The sequence below is a fragment of the Arachis ipaensis genome, chromosome B3, assembly GCF_059453495.1.
Source record: "Arachis ipaensis isolate K30076 ecotype BB chromosome B3, ASM5945349v1, whole genome shotgun sequence".
NCBI lineage: Eukaryota > Viridiplantae > Streptophyta > Magnoliopsida > Fabales > Fabaceae > Arachis > Arachis ipaensis.
The window spans coordinates 111,306,734-111,325,982 of record NC_142438.1 but is presented as its reverse complement, the minus strand read 5'-3'; the positions used below and the strand labels follow the sequence as shown (position 1 = coordinate 111,325,982).

Below are 19,249 nucleotides of genomic sequence, written 5' to 3'. Positions count from 1 at the left end.
TTATGAACGTGCGTACTGAGTTTTTGGCGCCATTGCTGGGAATGAACAATCATGATTTCGTGTACCACTAACCAAGGATTTAACTTGGAATTTTTTTTTAGTTTGTTTTTCCGCTTAAGGCTAGTGATGTAGTTATAGAACAGAATAAATGGGGATAAAAGGCTCAAGGGGGCTAACAAGGGTGATGTAAGAGGTAGGCTTATTTGGGGATAAGTGAGCAAAACAAGCAATAGCCTCAATCATATGCAAGTATGTAAATACATTCTATATTGGACATATAGACTGAAACAAAGTAAAGATTGCAAGCATAGAAAAGAAGGGCGAAACACACAGGAATAAAATCTATGGTTAAATGTAACCATTCAATTAAGCTAAAAAACTCACGGGTTGTGTGTTCTTTGGCTCAAAAACCATATATCAGTTATGTATATCATGCAAGTAGAAATCAAGAGTTTCCATTCAACTCAATGTGAATCTTTGAATGGCTCTTATAAAAATAAGTATATTCTTTGAAAAATGTTGTCAATTTACCAACATTTATTGCTATATATATACATAGTGTGTGGATTGTTGTGATTCTGCAAAACTAAAGTTTCTAGTTTACTTTTTTTATTCTCAATTAAACCAAATTATCATATGCTAAAAGGGTAAACTAAGCTAATTAATCCATATTTTCTATATCACAACTAATAAGCTAAAAGTGTGAATTAAACTAAATGTCTAAGATATATACAAACCAAAGTGTAAAATGCAGAAATAAAGTAGAAATATAGCAAAAGAAAAAAATGTGCAAATACTGAAAGACAAATAAGATAGGATAAAATAAAAATAAAATAAAAATACAGAAAATAAACAAAATAGGATAAAAAGGGTCTGAAAGTAGTTCACCAAAAAGATTCGCCAGAGATGGCGACCTCCCCACACTTAAATAATAGCATCGTCCTCGATGCTCTATCAAGCTGGGTGTGAAGAAGTGGCATCTCCGGAAGGATGTGCTGCTGGTGTCTCTGTGGTGGCCTAAGGGTCCGCAGTCTGTATGAGTGTCGGAGGATCTGCCTGCTGAAGCGGAGGCTATGTCTGTAGAGGGACCTTTGGATCCGATGGCTGTATCTGATGGGGCTCCTCATGACGTGGCGCAGCCTGCTCAGGACCTGCCTGCTCAGCCTCTGCACGTGCCTCTGCCTCATGATCATCCGCCTCCTCCTCAGATGGCTCTGATGGTGTGTCAGGCTCGGAGGGAATGTCAGGGGTGCCGAACCGGATCATTAGCTTCAGATGCTCATAACGCCACTTATTGCGGCGTTCCATCCGATCCAGGCGCTTGAAGAGTCGGTGCACCAGGTGGTAGATGGGCTCTGCAGCAGGTGGAGGTGCTGTAGTGGTGGCTGGTGCAGCAGGGGCTTAAGGGGCAACAGAAGATGTGGCTGCCTCAGCAAAGGCAGTGAGAAAGGGAGGTCTGTAGCCCAAAGCCTGGAACTTCTTGCTGAATCTTCTTGCAGTCTGCGGCGGTTGGCTTCTTATCTGCAAGCTCCTAGGGCACCTCAGCTCGACGGCCTAGCTGAGTAATCAAGTTTGGGAAGGGCAGAGTGCCTCTGACATAGACCCTGGCCATGTAATACCGGATAAAGCAGGGAAGATATAGGTCCTTTCCCTCCATCACACACCAAATGAGGGTAATCATGGCCGCTGGCACCTCAGTCTCATGAGTGCTCGGCATCACGTAGTTGCTTAGGATTTGCTGCCAAAGCTGAACCTCATCATTCAAATAGATAATATTTATTCCCTTTGGGGCCACTGTGGACTTGCCCATGACCCATAGGACAGTAGGATCAAGAGCTATAGTCTGCTTTACTGCGTCCCAGTCAAACCTCATGAATCTCATATCCTCTTTAGCCTGCTGATAACCATCTGGTTTATCTGATTTAGGTAGGAGCTGGAGGATATCTTCTATTGCTTCATCAGTAACCAGTATCTGCTTCCCTCTGAGTTGTACTACATCCAGGGTCATTTTGAAGTAGTTACAGTAGAATTTTCTGACCCAGGATGCATTTACCTCACTCAAGTTCCTCTCCAGAAAGAACCAGCCTGTCTGTTTAATTTGTTCTGAGGTGTATTGTTTGAGTTCTTCTGGAATTTTGAGGGTCTTTTCCAGGTATAGGTTCCTAGAAGTTATGAAGACCGGATATTTGAGTTCACAGTTTCTGTTCGCAAACTTGACGGGGTCTATAGCGGGCAGTAACTGATCAGCCTTTTCCTGCGGGGTAAAATTCTTTTTCCGCCAGAAATCGTCATGGAGGATATCCAAAATAGAGGTAGAGGATTCTCCTCTTTTCTTTTTGCATGTGGTTGCCTTGCCCTTTCCTTTGCTTTTAGGGTCAGACATCCTGAAAAGCAGAAGTTCTAGGATACAGTTTAAGAAACTAAAGCAGGAAAATAGGTAAGCAAATAGGATTTTATCAATATAAGCATAGAGGAGCAAAAGAGGAATAAAGGAGCAATATAAGCATGGAGTGAGTTAAATATATGTAAAATGTTGGATTGTATGCAAGTTAAAAGTTGGAGAATAAAAATCACAATCCAAAATCTTATGATATGCGGAATTCTTATTAATTAGGAACAACAGTAATCATGCCTTGAAATGGTTTGAAAGTTGTTAGGTAAAAACCAAAAGAGAAGTTAGAAAGTTAAAGCAGTTAAGAGTTAAAAAGTGAGGTTAAAGTAAGTGGCATGGTGTTGTGGTTCTTAATTAACACAAATTGCAAAAACTTGAATAACAAGCAACTCACATTCAAGTAGATATTGCAGATTATTGATGATAAATCATATAAAGAAAAGAATTGTAAAATGAAATTGAAATCAGCAATAATGCGATTTAATTAATAAGGGAATTAGAAAGAATAAGAAAGCTAGCCCGTTCATCCATGAATTGGCTTGGTTGAAACCAATTAGTGCAAAACTTGAATTTACCAAAACCAATTCATGAATGGTAGTTTAGTGAAACAATTTGGAAAAAAATTGGGCAGCATTTCGGCTAAAAACTGGACGTTCCCGGGTAATAAACAGCAGCAGAAACAGTTCATATAAAGTAGTGCAGAAAAGTGTAACAAATAGTAATTCACTTGAGTTCAGAATAAACAAACTCAATCTACATTAAAGAATGGTAAAGAACAACATATGAACAGCACTATCATCACAGCAAATTCAAAATTACGAAATAGATAACAAGAACGGCGCAGTTATCAGGCCTAAATCCACTAACCACATCCTAGCTACCTAACCACCTAAAATCCACTACGATCATGCATCTCTAACTATCCTAATTTGAACAGAATGTGAAAACAATGCAACTAACTAACTAACTGGGAAAGAAATCGGTGTTCGGCGGAACCTGGTTGGCGCAGAGGAAAAGAAACTGGACTCAGAGAGATGGTGGTGGTTCGAGTGGTTGACACGGCGGCGCTGGGGGTTTCGCTATGTTGGCAAGGCGGCGTGGCGACAATCCTTGGCGGCGGTAGGGGTTGACAGAGGGAGAAGGGAGAAAGAGGGTTATGGAGGGGGAAGAAAAGGAGGGGGGCGAGAAGGGTGAGGGTCGTGGGGGTCGTGGTGGCCGGCGGTCTGGGTGAGGCGGCGTGGTGGCGGCTCGATAATGGGGCGGGGGCAATAGAGGGAGAAGGGTGGGAGGGGAGGAAGAAGGGGGAGAAGAGAAGGGAGGAGGGGGGGTTCAGCGAGGGGGTGCGGCGAGGTGTTTTGGGGTGGTGGTGGCTGGTCAGTGGTTATTTGGTGGTTGCGGAGGGGAGAAGAGGTGCTGAGGGGTTGGGGGGAAATTGGACGCGAAATGAGTTAGGATTTCGCGTCGAAGGGGGTAAGTGGATTCAAATCCACGCGAACGCATGGATCACGCGATTGCGTGGTTGAGGCGGAAAGGAAATGACACGGCCGCGTCATTGACGCGATCGCACGAATGAGGGATAATGAAAGTGACGCGTACACGTGGAGCACACGTACGCATCGCTCAGATTTGTGCTAAATGCACAACTCCAGCGTCGTTTTGGCGCAACTCTCTGTTTCCATTGAGGGGGCAATAATATTCACGCGACGCGTACGCGTCGCCCACGCTTTCGTGTAGAGTGTGTGAAGTGGAAGTGTCACGTTCGCGTCACTGACGTGAACACGTGGGCCAAATTGTGCTAACGCATACCAGCCGCACGATTCCAGCCCAATTTTCTGGGCGTTGGATTGTGACGTCGATTTTGAGTCGACGCCCACGCGTGGGGTGATTTTTTTTATGCAGTATGCAAAATGCAATGCTGATGCGGATGTTATGAATAAATCTAGGTACAATAAAATAAAATAAAATAAAATGAAAAACAAACAAAACGAAATAAAATTAAAATTGAAAAAGGAACGATCATACCATGGTGGGTTGTCTCCCACCTAGCACTTTTAGTTAAAGTCCTTAAGTTGGACGTTTGATGAACTCATTGTCATGGTGGCTTGTGTTTGAACTCATCCAGAAATCTCCACCAATGCTTGCAATTCCAATAACCTCCGGGGTCCCAGACTAGGCATGTAAAGCCTTCGAGCAAATCAAAGCAGGTTTTCAGGTTCCATGGGTGTTGATTGTCAGAATAAATTCCAGGATCCCAAACCTTGCTTTTGTAACCGTCTTTGTATTGATCTTCATTTTTCCAGCCGGGTAGTACACAACCTAAATTTCCACTGAGATACCCAAACATCTTCCGAAACCCATTAAATCGAGCTCTATACCAGTTCTTGTATTTCCAATCGGAGCATGGAACTGTATTGAATCTTTGATACTAACTTCTATTACTAACCATCTCCCTCTTACTCTTAAAGCCGCAAAGAGCGCTAAGCTGGCCATCTGTTTCAAGCAAGCCATATTCAAGTGGAAAAGTAAAGATGAAGGCTAAGGATTTTACCCACTTGAAGTTTGTATTAGGTGGTAATGGCCGTGGAAGAGGTGTTTTCAGTGGTTCTTAAAGCTCCACTTTCTTGTACTCCTCTGTGAATTCTTCCATTTCCTAACAAACCTCTTCAATTGCAACCTCGTCTTGATCGAAGTCTTCAATTTCTTCCTCATCACTCAAGTCATAAGTTGGAGGTTGAGAAAAGTCAATCTCCACATCATCTTCATATTCACTCGGGGCAGAATCTTCAGTCTCAAAGAATTCAATTACGGATACAAGTTCATCACTAGGAGAGTTTGATTTGTAGTCATCATCACCAAGGAAACTTGCTTCTTGATTTATCCCGTCTAGTTCTTCATAAGATACATGCCTTGGGGTTGTGCACTATCCTCCTTAGCATCAATTGCAAATTTCTGGGCAAAATTCTCCACAATTCTGGATTCCCATGGAGGTTCAGCATCTTCTAAGTCTTCAACCAATTCTTCTTCATTGATAATTACGGCTTCCTCCACTTGTTCCAGTACAAAGACATGCTCCGTACTTTCCATCGAAGTTTCTAGTATCTCCTTCATACTACGTTCTTCATTAGTATTTCCACATGAAGCCATGGGGTTCCTTGAGTGGCCGAACGTCAGGAACCTAATCGATTTATTGCTTGCTCCAGTTGATGAAGGGTTGCATGAAATTGATCTACTATTTCCTTGAGGCGAGCCTATGATTCTTGGGTCGATGGATATGGACATGGTGCATATGGAAGTGGGGGTTCTTGGGAGTAATTGGATTGGAATTGGGGTGGATAAGGGTTAAGGTCATATGGAGGTGAATGTTGTAAAGGGGCTTGTGAGTATGGTGGTTCAAAGCTATGTTGAGGAGGTGGTTCATTGGCATATGATGGAGCTTGCTAGTAACTACAAGGGGGTCCACCATATCTATCATCTTGGTACGCACCTCGGAATGGATCTTGACCATAGTAACCTGGTGGAGGTGGTTTGTCACGAAGGGGTCCACCATAACTATTGTCTTGGCATGCATTGTAAGATGGTCGTTGTCCATGGTATCTTGGAAGGTGTTGTTGCCGAAAGGGTTGATCAGATCCTCATGGCTCCTTCCATCTGTGATTGTTTCGACCTTGATGCATGTTCCTGTTATAGCTTCCATTCCTTTCAACAACATTAGAACCAAACTCAAAGCGACGGGGGTGAGAACTCATAGTAGCTAATGAAAATAAAAAAAAACAAAAATAAAAACAAATAAACAAGCAAAATAAAATATTTACAATAACCAATAATAAGGCACACGTTTGCAATTCCCCGGCAACGGCGCCATTGTGACGAACTGACTTTTGCCAGTAAAGAATTTTGTAAAAATAATCACGTTGTAAGTATAGTTTCTAAACCAACAAAGAATCCTTTCGTACAAAAATTTGGTTGTCACAAGTAACAAACCCCTAATAAAATTGATAACTGAAGTATTTAGACCTCGGATCGTCTTTTCAACGAATTGCAGGGAGGTGTATTTATTATTGGTTATGAGTTTTCTGGGGAATGTTGAGTTTGGGCAATAGGCAAATAAATAATTATAAATTAAAGCAATGAAAATTAACAAGAGAATTTATGTAATTAAAATAAAAAGCCTTGAATGAAAGAATGATTAATTGGAAGAAAATAAATTATTAATTAGAAAAACTCTTGGCAAGGTATGAGAACTGGAAATCCCATCCTAGTTATCCTTATCAGGTGTGATGAGAATTGTTTACTACTCCCACTTAGTTAACCCTTACTAAATAAAGGAAAGTCAAGTGGACTAATCAATTTGATTCCTCAAGTCCTAGTCAACTCCTATGGAAAGACTAGCTTTAGAAGGATCCAAATCAACCAGCAAGAATTCCAATTTTCAATCAACTGCTGAGTTTGATAACTCAAGTGTCACCAATTACTTAACCAAAGCGAAAAAGGGAAGAAAATCTACTCGAATAAAAATGCCTTAAATTGGAAGCAGCAGTAACATAAGTAAAAGAAAGAAATCTTAAATCTGAAATACCTCGAATTGTATTGAATCAAGAATGAATAAAAGTAGAAGAGAATATAAATTAAAGGAACATTGAACCTGGAATTGGAAAAAACGAAGGAATCCTAATCCTAAATCCTAAGAGAGAGGAGAGAGCCTCTCTCTCTAAAACTACATCTAAAACCTAAAATTGTGAACATGAAAAAGTTGTATGAATTGTTGTTATTGATTCCCCCATTCTCTATCTTCTATTCTGTGTTTCTGGACTTGGATTTGGGCCAAAAAAGGGTCCAGAAATCGCTGGGGGCGACTTCTGCAACTTTCTGCATGTGGCGTCCGTCATGCGTGCGCGTCAGTTGTGTTCTGCTCTAGGCACGTGTACGCATCACTGCCATCTCGCGCTAGGCACGCGTCCGCGTAGTCCACGCGTACGTGTCGCTGCCTTTTTCTTCAAAACTCCATTTTTGTGCTTTCCTTCCGTTTTTGCATGTTTTATTTCTGTCCTCTAAGCCATTCCTGCCCTATGAAGCCTGAAAATACTTAACACACAGATCACGGTATCGAATGGTAATAAAGGATAATTAAATTTAATATTTTTAAAGCTTAAGAAACATGTTTTCACATATATCATAAAATAAGGAAGAAATAGTAAAACCATGCAATTCATATGAATAAGTGGGTGAAAAATTGATAAAAACACTCAATTGAGTACAAGATGAATCATAAAATAGGGGTTTATCAGGGTTCGCTTCCCATTTTTCGAGTTCATGATTGGGATACTTAATCGTTGTAGCATGGCTGCTTCACAACTCCATCCTAATAGATGGTCGACTATTAGGTGCTTCGAACTCGTGTGTAAGTACCTACAGATCCTGACTGTAGTGGAAATCTTCCTTTACTTCTTTTTACTCACCGTGCCGCTCTGAGAGGACAAACATAAAAAAGGTTACATGTCCTTCCGAGCCGTTCAAGGCCGCAAGATGATTGGATTGTTCGAGGACTCTTTCCATAAGTTCAAGGAGTAGTACTTTAAGGTTAGGTCGGCGAGAGGTCATCACCCTTTCTAGCTTACCTTGGAGGGGGAAAGAAGGTTCCCGACCTATTGGAAATACGAGGTCGCGACCAATTACTTAGTGAAGGATACTTACGAGGATTTAAGTCAGCAGAGTTAGAAAATTATTGAGGTTTTGACGGTTATTTTTGGGAGCCGACTGTTGAACCCTTGGCATGTAACGGGAGATTCGGAGGCCTATTGCCATTATGTGGATGGGGTAGGATTTGCTCATTTGCTATTCATTTTCGGTTTTTCTTTCTTGTTACCTTTCTCACAGTCTTTTCTTTTGTAGTTGACGTGGCTAGAGGGCTCACGACCATGGAGAGGCTCATGGCTGCCTTCCTAGAGGTGGAAGATGAGGAGCAGCCATAGGCTGAGGAGGTTCTGGCTTCTGGTGAAACCTCTAGTGTTGGAGAGGGGTCTCGGGCAGTTGAGACCTCTCAGGAGGATGATCTTCATGAGACCACAATGCCTTCCACTTGGAAGAAACAGAAAATGATATCAGGTGAAAGTGATCGTTCCTTCCATGATGGACAAAACTTTCGATGCCTCAGCCTTTATTGATAAGCACCTGCTTTTAGGCACAGAAGAGTATTTTGCTAATTGCGACTTGGCCTCCCAAGCAAAGTGGGTCTATCACTCGTTGCTTCGCTCCACGACTGTGGTCCGTAAGACGAAGACTGTGCTGAGGTAAGCACGAGTGTTAGATGGAAAACTTTGCCAGGATCAAATAGATCTTGCGACCACCCGATTAGAGAAAGAGGTGGCCCAGACGGCGAAGGCAAAAGTTGAGAAGTTGGCTCAAGATAGGGCTAGTGAGATCCAGTTTCTTTCTGATCTGGAAACCTCTCTGAGGGTGGAGGTTTCCAAGGCATTGCGCTAAGCGGAAAAGGCGGAGAAGAGGAACAAGGAGATCGTGAAGAATGCAAAGGAAGCCATCTCCGCTACCGAGGAGTCTCTGAAGTCGCAGATCTCCCTCCTTTCTCTCGACTTCAATGTTTCCCGTATAGGCGCCTTCAAAACTATCTGTGACGGACAGGTCGTTGATCTTAGCCTTGAGAAGAGGACTTAGCTGTCCCCCCCCCCTCCTTTATATTTCATATGTACTTTGAACGTGTGCCTAAAAGGCCCACTTGTAATAAAACCATATTTATTGTATCTCTTTCTTTTTTTTCTGCAAGTGTATTATTTTGATTTGGACATCCGCTTTGAATGTTTTTGTTATGGTTCCGGGTTGATCAATCTCGGGGTACCGCGTATGATATCTTTAAGTTTAATCGAGCCATCGTGCTGAATATAAGCAGGTAAACTTACAAATTTAAAAAAAAAAAGAAAACCTTAAATTTGCTTGTTTGGGCCTCGTTAAAACCTTCCCTTGGCCTTTGTGGGTCCGAAAGATGAGGAAAGAGTGCCTCTAATTGACAAGATGACTAAAGAAAATGTGAAGTTACATAAAGTTCAATCTCTATGAGTAAGACTTCTTACGAGTATAATTTCTTAAGGTTGACAACATTCCAAGCTCTAGGAACGATGGAGTTGTCAAGTCATTCCAACTGATATGCTCCTTTGTTATATACTTCGTGAACACGGTAGGGTCCTTCCTAATTTGCCACTAGCTTACCTTCACCGAACTTCTGGGTCCCTATACCATTTCACTGCAACACCAAGTGCCCTTTCCCTAAGGCTCGTTTCTTGACGCCTTGGTTATACCTAAGTGCTAGCCGCTGTTTGAGGGCTATCTCTCTTAAATGAGCTAACTCTCGAACCTTGTCTAGCAAATTTATCTTTGCTTTTCGGTCAATGGTCCCGATAAGAAATCTGGGCTGGGTCCTCCGATTTTCACAGGGATTATTGCCTCCATTCCCTAAGTTAGGCAGAAAGGCGTTTCTCCAGTTGCTGATTGTAGGCTGGTGCGATATGACTAAAGAATTGAGCCGAGTTCATCTGTCCAGTCACCCTTTCTTTGTTCCAACCTCTTCTTGATGCCTTTTAAGATCACTTTGTTGGCGGCCTTGACCTGTCCATTGGCTTGTGGATGTTCAACTAAGGAGTAACGTTGCCGAATCCCTAGCTCTTTGAGAAAGCCGTGAAACTTCTTATCAGCAAACTAGGTTCCGTTATCGGAGATGACGACTTCGGGGATGACAAATGGATTAAATATTTACTTCCAGAAGAATTTCCTGCATTGTGTTGCCATTATGGTGGACAGAGCCTCTGCCTCTATCTACTTAGTGTAGTAGTCGATGGCTACTATGAGGTACTTGAGCTGCTCAGGGGCTGTGGAAAATGGACCGATCAGGTTTACCCCCCATAATTTAATAGATAGCGAATTTCAAATTTCAATCAATTGGATTACATTACCAATCGATTGAATGCATAAAAGAACACATTTACGTCACTTCCCAATCGATTGAATTCTCATACCAATCGATTGAATTGGAAGTCACGTACAAACTTCAATCGATTGGGTAGCACAACCAATCGATTGAATTCGGCAAATTCATATTGTTTTGATGACTTCAATCAATTGGGTAACACAACTAATCGATTGAATTGTGAGACTTCAGGTTGTTTTGAAGCATTCAATCGATTGGGTAGTATAAGCAATCGATTGAATTATTAAAAACCCACATTTTAGTCATCGTTCAATCGATTGGGTAATATGACCAATCGATTGATTTTTGCGAAAATCATGCTGCCTTGCAATTTTCAATCGATTGTTTTATGATAACAACCTGTAGTCCAATCGATTGAGTTATGGAAAACCCGAAATTCAATCGATTGTTTTGATAATCCAATCGATTGATTTTCAAAGAAACACGATTTCACAGCCCTGGACGAACGTCATGGATCAAATATAATCTTTTAATCGATTGAAATAGCCACAAATTTTATTACGATCAATGGAAGATCTAATTTGTTATTGTTTTTGTTTTTTATTGTTAATAAACATAATAGATTAATGATAAAATAATAATTTATAAAATAAAAAATAGTTTTTATGATTAAATAAAATATATGTGGTTAATTTGTAATTAAAATTAGATAAGGACTATTTAACAATTATAAAAAGAACTTAAAAAACATATTTTGTTCTGGGACCATTTAATAGTCCAAACGTTATGGGACCATCGAATCCTTTGCCCACTCATACACCAATTGTGGTTCTAGGAGGGGTATCCATGCAACGTAAAGCTTGATCTCCCATATATTGATTATTCAGCAAAGAGTAAGTGGTTGGTACCCTAAGGGTACGATTTTACCAGAATGTGATGCCCAAATGGTGGGTTTATCTCCCAAGTGGGTTCATTTGCCTCTCCTTTGTCCTTTAGAATGTGTGTCAACTCCTTACGAGTGACTCAAATTTGCGACCTTTAAATGATTATGGAGAGACTATGCCATTTGAGCTATAACTCATTGGCACATATGATTTAAATTGATTATTGTGTCTTTAGGATTTTAAATTAGTTATCTTATCTTTTAAGCTAATCTGCTAGGTAGCGTTTGTTTTGAAGTACTAAGACAGAGACTGAGAGACTGAAACTCAGTATCATGTTTGTTGGTTCAGAGACTGGTATTAAAATTTCTGTCTCTGTTCCTAAAATTTTAGTATTTCAGTACCTCCAAAAAGTAAGGATACAGGGGATTGAAATTTTTAGAGACAGAGACTGAAACTTTAATAACATTTTATACCTAAAATACCCTCAATTCAATTAATTAATTCCAATTTTATCTTTTGTACAAATTAAATTAGAGTTTTATTCTTGTTTTAATTTCTGTCTCCCACTTTACACCAAACAGAATACTGAAATTTATTTGTCTCTGTCTCTTAATTCCTGTCTCTCAGTCTCAGTCTTTCAGTCTCTATCTCTCCACCAAACGCTATCTTAGGAATCTATTTAAACACTTTTTGTAAAACAATTTACACAATTTTTAATGAATAAATTTTATGGGAACTACTTTGTACGTTTTCAATATGTATTTAAGCGAGACGAGTGATTAACTTTATTTGTTTTATAAAGAAAATTGAAAGATCTGACCCAAGGTAATTATGTATGTTAGTTCTTTTTAATTTCCTTCCCTTTGATCTAAATTCTCAAGGACAAATTTTTTAAATGTTCAATAAAAAAACCCTTCAATAACCTAGATTGCTAAAAATAAATTTCTTAGTTTCCTTTCGTTCTTCATTCCTAGTTTTTTTATCAGGCCTTAAGTTATTTTTGGTCAAAAACTTGTTTCTTCTGACAACCATGAAATTTGAATAAGGCTAATCTGCCAACAGTAGCCATGTGGTGATGATATCTGCCTTGCAAGAGGTGTACCTTAGATTCGAACCCTTCCCCCCACGTCCTAACTCCTAAGGGAGGAGGGGGAATTTGTGGGTGTATACTGACCAAAAGTATTGAATTATTAAGAAATTATTGTTGTTACATAGACCCAAATGGCAGCGGATCATATCCAAAGGAGACATTCAGCTCGTCGTGACCAAAATGAGAATACCACGAAAATTATTTCCTCTCAAAGGGACGGTCCCTACTCTCTACTAGGATGATTTTGATGGCCCGTAATCTTAGCGCTGAAAAGCAGTTACAACAGAGTGGAATTGCCAAGATCTGTATTAGACTGTAGCTTCAACTTGCAAGGATCTCCAAGCAATGTCTAGGGCCTCCTCAACAGAAGATGCGCTTTGAAGCTTCGCCTTATCAATTACGGGTTGATTTCTGGCTAGTTTAGGCAGGAGCTGAAATTCCTGAGATAAAAAAAAGTATATATGTAAAATGAGCCCCCGAAAAATCTGTGACTTGTAGCTGCACTTCTGTGACACTAGGACATATAATAAAGGCAAGATTTTATGTATTTTTTATTTGGGTATAAAAGAGTTTAAAGGGTTTGAAAACTCAAATTAAAAACCAAGTAACATTTGGTAATTTTCATGAAGATGCTTCTTTATAATGGCAAACAACTTCATGTGTATACTATCTAAATCTAACAGCTACTATATGCAGTTGAATGTTGAAAGAAACAGTAGCAAGTACCTCAGGGCTCCCACTTTCAAGCAGCACTCCTTTTAGCTTACCTGAACGGCATCAAGTAATTACATTCTTAGTAATTGCAAATCAAAAGATAAAATAAGCATTTGCATACATTCCGCAATAACACAATAGCATGTCTTTGCGAACATCACTATAAACTAGGTAATCCAAATATTAATACAAAGGGTCACAGAAGATAAAGGGACCGTAAAAGACCTACCAGATTCAATCCAGAAGGTAGCTACTTTAGGATCAAAGTTTCCAATTTCAACTGTTTCTCCGACTGCCAAAAGAAAATTTAAGAGTAAGAAGATCAGAGAAAAATTCTCGTATATTTTATTTTGAAAAACATTTACCATTGTCTCCGAAGAACTGCCACCATACTCTTCTGGGGCTCCCTTCATATTCAAACACCCTTGAGTAGAAGTATGGAAGGTAATCGTACCTGAAACGCATAAATGAAACTAAAATAGATCAGCGGGGACATAACCACAAATTTTAAGTTAATTGCAGTAAGAGATGGTTGATTATACGTGTGAGTTTGTGCAGTGAGTAATGATTTTACACAGTGCTGTGCTGAGCGACGAGCATGATCTACATGTTCCACTCGAGCAGTACGGTTATATATCTGTCCAGTTTTCAGAAATACATCAGGTGAACAAGAAATTAAAAGAACTCAATTTCAAGCAAATGAATGGTATTTGGTATATACCTTTAAAGGGAAAGCTGCGACATCACCGATAGCAAAGATTCCAGGAATGCCAGTCCGGAACTGACCATCAACCTGAAATACGGATAACGTTAGTTTAGGGCTCTATCAAATTACATCTGTAAATGTAGCTCAAATAGAGTAGCTCAAACAAAGAACACGATCTCCAAACGTTGATGATGTACATTCACAGAAGAGGAAAAGGCAGTGAAAGGATGTCATAAACAAAAGGCTCTTCAACTGTTACTGTATTTCAACATGCCTATAATTTTGTTGTAAATAATCTGTTATTCATTGGCTTTACCTGTAATCCACCAACTTCTGTATTCAAGCCCACCCGCTCAAAGGGACTCACAGCAGGTTTTGCTCCAATGCCTACAATTACCTGCAAACCAGAATAAGAACGTAATTTCCAATTCATTGAACTTCTCTAATACAGAAGTAACCCCTATATTCTAATAATTCATGTTACTAAAGCAAATAACAAAAGAAGGTGTCACAGCAGTCAAGCTTTATATTAAAGCATATATTAAAAGAAAATAATCACCGTATCAGCTTCTACAACAGATCCATCTCCAAGTTTGACACCAGCTACATGTCCGTCAGAGCCAGCTTCCAAATTTTTTATGGAGGCACCCTTTTGAATATAAGATTTAAAGAGAGAAAAAGAAAAGGGAAATGTAAAGAGATTTTAAGCAATATCAACCATAGCCAATACATCAAGTTACAGTTTTACAGACCTTCAATATTTTGACACCATTCTTTTGGTAGAGTTCCTCGTATCTCCGGGCAAGCGAAGGAGTGAACAATCTTTGCAAGAGATGATCCTCAGGAAATATGATCTATATTTTCACGAGGACATAAAATTTGAGTCAGTAGGCCAAAAACTTTACAAAATAACTAACTTTTTTTAATGTATATACGGACAACATATGTATGCAACTCTCATAGTATAATAATCAGAGTAGGTAAAACAACGCGAATATGTATACACAGTAACAGTAAGAAGTCATTTTTGTCATGCCATTCCCTACCACAGTGTAGACTATTAAAAAAAAATCAGTGATCAGGAAGCATTAATGTCATACACTTATTCATTATTCCCAAAATTACTAATGTAAGGATTGTCAAAGCATAACCCAGAGTACCTAATTAAATGACTTCTTTTGGTTTAGCTGAACACATTAGTAGGTAATAATGGAATCAGGACAGGAGATAAGGATTGAGGAAAAACACTTACTGTTGTATCAAGTTTCCAAGCAACTGTTGCAGCAGCAATCTCCATTCCTATATATCCACCTCCAACAACTACAACCTTTTTTGCTTTTCCCTGGAGACTTAAATCCATGAGGATCAGAGTATATGTTCATATAAATTTATCTACTGTAAACATATACATAATGAATCATAATACATGACAGTTTTGAGGTAACCCTCGGAGGAAATATGCACAATTTGCAAAATCCCAATTCACATGAAGGATGCTAAAGCAAGGCAATTGCCAATAACGTGGCAGCATAATATACTCAAAGGGAAAACTTACTTCATTAACTACTAGAGAGAGAGAGAGAGAGAGAGAGAGAGAGAGAGAGAGAGAGAGAGAGAGAGAGAGAGAGAGAGAGAGAGAGAGAGAGGGGGGGGGGGGGGGAGTTACTGTATAAACAGCACGTATAAAACGATTGGTTACAATGCAAAGTTTAACCACTTCAAAAGTGGGAAAAAAAAAATCAAACTAGTAAACAATAGGTCAAAATAGGCTTGACCATATATTACCAATGATGAAATCAGTGCATCAGCATCTGCAACCTCCCGGATATAATGAACGCCAGGTAGGTTTCCCCCAATTTTCTCCGGAAATCTATCATCAAGACAGTTGACAATCAGATTTTGAGGACCAGTTTTTTATTAAAACAATATAACATGAACTAAAGTAAATAGACTGATACCTCGAGGCTGAACTCCCTGTAGCAATTATAAGTGAGCCATACTTCAGATGTTTTCCAGAATTAGTTATCAAAGTTTGCTTTTCAATATCAATATCCTTGACTGGATCTTGATACAACATCTGAACAGTAAACCAGTAGCATGAAATGTATGAGAACTGTTTCCAGCCTGACAATGCTACTTCAAATTAAGAGCTTTCCAGAATAAAACCATCCTTTTCATTTCAAGCAATCCTGTCTCAATAGTATAACGCGCACAAACACAAAAGTAAAAACAATCTCGACAACTTGTATTACAAAATGATTGCAACAGCAAAAGAGAGTGTACCTCTATCCCCTTCTCTTGATACCACTCTGGAGTCTGCCTTTCTCCACCCGATCCAACACAGGTGTGAAAACCCTAAGAATTAAGAATATAAAAGTAAGGATTTACAAAGACAGGTGAATAAATGAGAAATGAATAATCTTATATTGACCGTGATATAACTGAGCTTATAAGCAATAGACTGATACAATGAGGTGCATCGAATAACTAACTGCCTACTTGTAACAAACAAACAAACAAACTCTAACAGAACTTTCCAGAATTAGATAGCTTAAATAACCGAGTATAATTCCAATACACCGTTGACAGCACAACAATTGGATAAACAGCAATCAGGACTAGCAAATGCATATCACAGGGAAAGGAGGAAAATTATTACAGGAAGGCGGGCAGGCTTCTTATCCGGTGGAAACAAATACGCTTTTGTGAGTGCAGGACGCTCGTAGGGCGCATATGCCTGTATTTGTAAATCGTATCAATCAAACACAGAGAGAGAGAGAGAGAGAGAGAGGGGCCAGAAAGTAGAAAAGGACCTCTTTAGTGACAATACAAAGACGACCATCGGCCATGCCATGTTCGACGAAGGTGCGAGCAGCATATCCCGCGGCATTTCCGCCCCCAACGATGACGTACTCGCGATTCTCGTTGGCGAAAGCGGCGTAGCATCTGCGGAAGCTTCTGGAAGGGAGGGAAGTGGAAGAAGGACGAGGTCGGGTGAGAGGATTGGTACGCAGAGGGCGAAGTAAGAGTCCCTGCTTGAGTGAGAGGGAGCTGGATGCTGCTGCCATAGCGAGCCTGCGAACTGCTGAAATCGGTAATGGAAAATGACAAGAGTGCAAAGTGAAGCAATCAAATGCTAGACGATGAAGGTGAAGATCGTGAACGCACCTGAGGAAGGCATTGATGCCTTTATAATAATTACTTAATTAAATAATAATGATTTTAATATTTATGACTTAGACTTCTTGTTGTTGAAATGTGTTAGGGTGGCTCTAGAAGAGTTCGAAGGGGCATGACGTAAAGACGCTAAACTCCCATTCAACAATCAATAGGGTGAGTTTTACAAATGCGATTGGCGATTGGGGATTGGGGAGATCATTTATATATGTTGCCTTTCTCCATTGGAGCTGCTCAGAGCCTCGCCATGTTTCTGCCACCAAGGTCGTTTTTGACATGGTATTATGATTGGGCCGTTTGGGCTAAGCCTGTTAAAAGATTAAAATTGAAGGATACCAAAGAAACAAAAAAATTGGACCCATTTGAATTATGCATTTGGATTTTAGGATCAGATTAGTCTCCGCGATGTTATCTATCTATCTATCTACCTACCTAGGTGGATGTTACAATAATCCTTTGACGTTTGAAGTTTTAAAACTTCATATAATTTTAACCAAAAAAAAAAAAAAACACTATTAAAATTTAAAACTCAATTCACCTTGTGTTGATTTAAGTTAACATTTAATGCATATTAATAAAATCAATAAATAATTAATACATTTTTTTGAAAAACTACAAATATATTAATTAGGGCAATAATACATTGTTTTCAAATCCAATACGCAAATACATTGATTCAAGTATCTATATAAACCGCTGCTGCCAGCAGCGGTTTATATAGATACTTGAATCAATGTATTTGCGTATTGGATTTGAAAACAATGTATTTGCATAATATTGAAGGTGAAACAATTTATTTAAATGAATTGTCCTATTAATTACAACTTGTAAAATATATTTCTAATAAATGATAATTATAATTACGAGTTAAATATCAAATTCGTCCCTGAAAGATACCTCGATCTCCATATTAGTCCTTGGAAGATAAAGTTAATCAAAAGAGTCCCCAAAAGTTACACGAGTTAATCACGTTTGTCCTTCCGTTAACTCCCTTGGTGACCTGGCTAACGGTTGCTGACGTGTGTGGTTAGCTTCCAACGTGGAAGAGGCCAACGTGTCATGACCTATTACTGACAAGGTAAGTTTGGCAAAACAGTTCAAATAAGTCCCTAAGTGTTTGAAACCTAATCCTAAATTCCACGATAAATAGGTCGCCTTCATCAATCAGATGGCCATATGCCTGGGTTTGTGTTCAAATTGCTGGTTTTGGGCAACGATGGAGGCAGGAAATGGAGGCCGTGGTGGTATTGTGTCGTTGTTCTCGAACGGCAGTAATGGTTCCAGCGCCTCAATGCGAACCAGGAGGAAAACCCATGAGGAATCATGTTTCTGTGGGTTGAAGGCTGCGATAAGAAAATCTGGGACAGCGGAGAACCCAGATAGACTATTCCGTGCATGTCCAAGGTACCGGGTGAGTGTTGTGTAAGACATTAAGGGTTTTCGATGTTATTTTGTGTGTTGGGATTTTGTTTAATTTTTTATTTTCTGATTTCTGAATTTTCAGAAGGGCAGTCACTGCAACTACTTTAAGTGGGTTGAGGATGATGAGTATGAAGGGGTGGGCCAAGGTGGAACAAAGAAAGATTATGGGGCTAAGCTGCAGGTTGATAGTGACTGTGATGAATGGAGGTTGAAGGTGGCATGGAGACTGGGCAGCTTGGAAGCTGAAGTAAAAGCATTGAAAATGTTAATAGTTTTCCTGTTTTTGGTAGTTGTGCTTAATGTGATTGTTTGTAGTTTGTTGTCTCGTTCCAAGTAAAGCAAATTCCAAACACTTGATGGTGTAATGAGATGAATCCATTGAATGAGAATAGATGTTGCATTTGTTTTTTTTATATGAAGACAACACAATCCAATTCAAAGGTTCCAAACCAATTCGGATCACTATTAAAGTAAGATGTACTAAGGAATGGACATAATCAGTAGTCAAAGTAGTGTTAAACATTGAGTAGTCAAAGTACTCTTAAACATTGAGTTGCCATAGAAGGCTAGATGTCACATTTTCTTAAGGACCAAAATAAAAAGGTTTAACATAAGATACAGACCACATCAAAGTCATAAGCTTTTACATGAGGATACAAAACCTAAAAAGTATCCTAGACCAAAATAAAAGGGCATAGTACAACTTTCAGTTACATAGATAACCAAAATGTAGATAATGGAACTTCAATTGTCCTGTGCAAAAAAACATAAAGTATCCTCACACAAAAATAAATTCAACCAGAATACATTTCAACACTAATCAAAGTCATTTATCAGTCTTTCTTGGGGGCTTGAAGGCTGGAGTAGGAACGAAGGTCATAAAGTTGGCCAGTTTTTTAGCAGTGGCTGAACTAGTCCCCTTGATTGTCTC

At 39.4% G+C, this 19,249-nt stretch overlaps 1 protein-coding gene across 2 annotated transcripts; it reads right to left on the bottom strand.

Moving 5' to 3' along the window:
- Nucleotides 1-12,379: 12,379 nt before the first annotated feature.
- Nucleotides 12,380-17,182, bottom strand: MDAR6 (monodehydroascorbate reductase 6). Of its 2 annotated transcripts, none has more exons than XM_088508148.1 (16): nt 16,888-17,182; nt 16,533-16,801; nt 16,379-16,456; nt 16,003-16,074; nt 15,678-15,796; nt 15,505-15,589; nt 14,972-15,061; nt 14,472-14,573; nt 14,279-14,368; nt 14,036-14,116; nt 13,735-13,806; nt 13,556-13,650; nt 13,379-13,467; nt 13,243-13,305; nt 13,026-13,066; nt 12,380-12,739 (listed from the first exon to the last, which is right to left on the bottom strand). In XM_088508148.1, exons 1-16 carry the CDS (start codon nt 16,898-16,900, stop codon nt 12,608-12,610), a joined length of 1,491 nt encoding a protein of 496 aa, XP_088364274.1. In that variant the 5' UTR covers nt 16,901-17,182; the 3' UTR covers nt 12,380-12,607. The 2 variants fall into 2 exon arrangements, with proteins under 2 accessions (XP_088364274.1, XP_088364273.1); XM_088508147.1 differs by having other exon boundaries at nt 16,533-16,804; nt 16,888-17,174.
- Between the last annotated feature and the right edge of the window lie 2,067 nt (nt 17,183-19,249).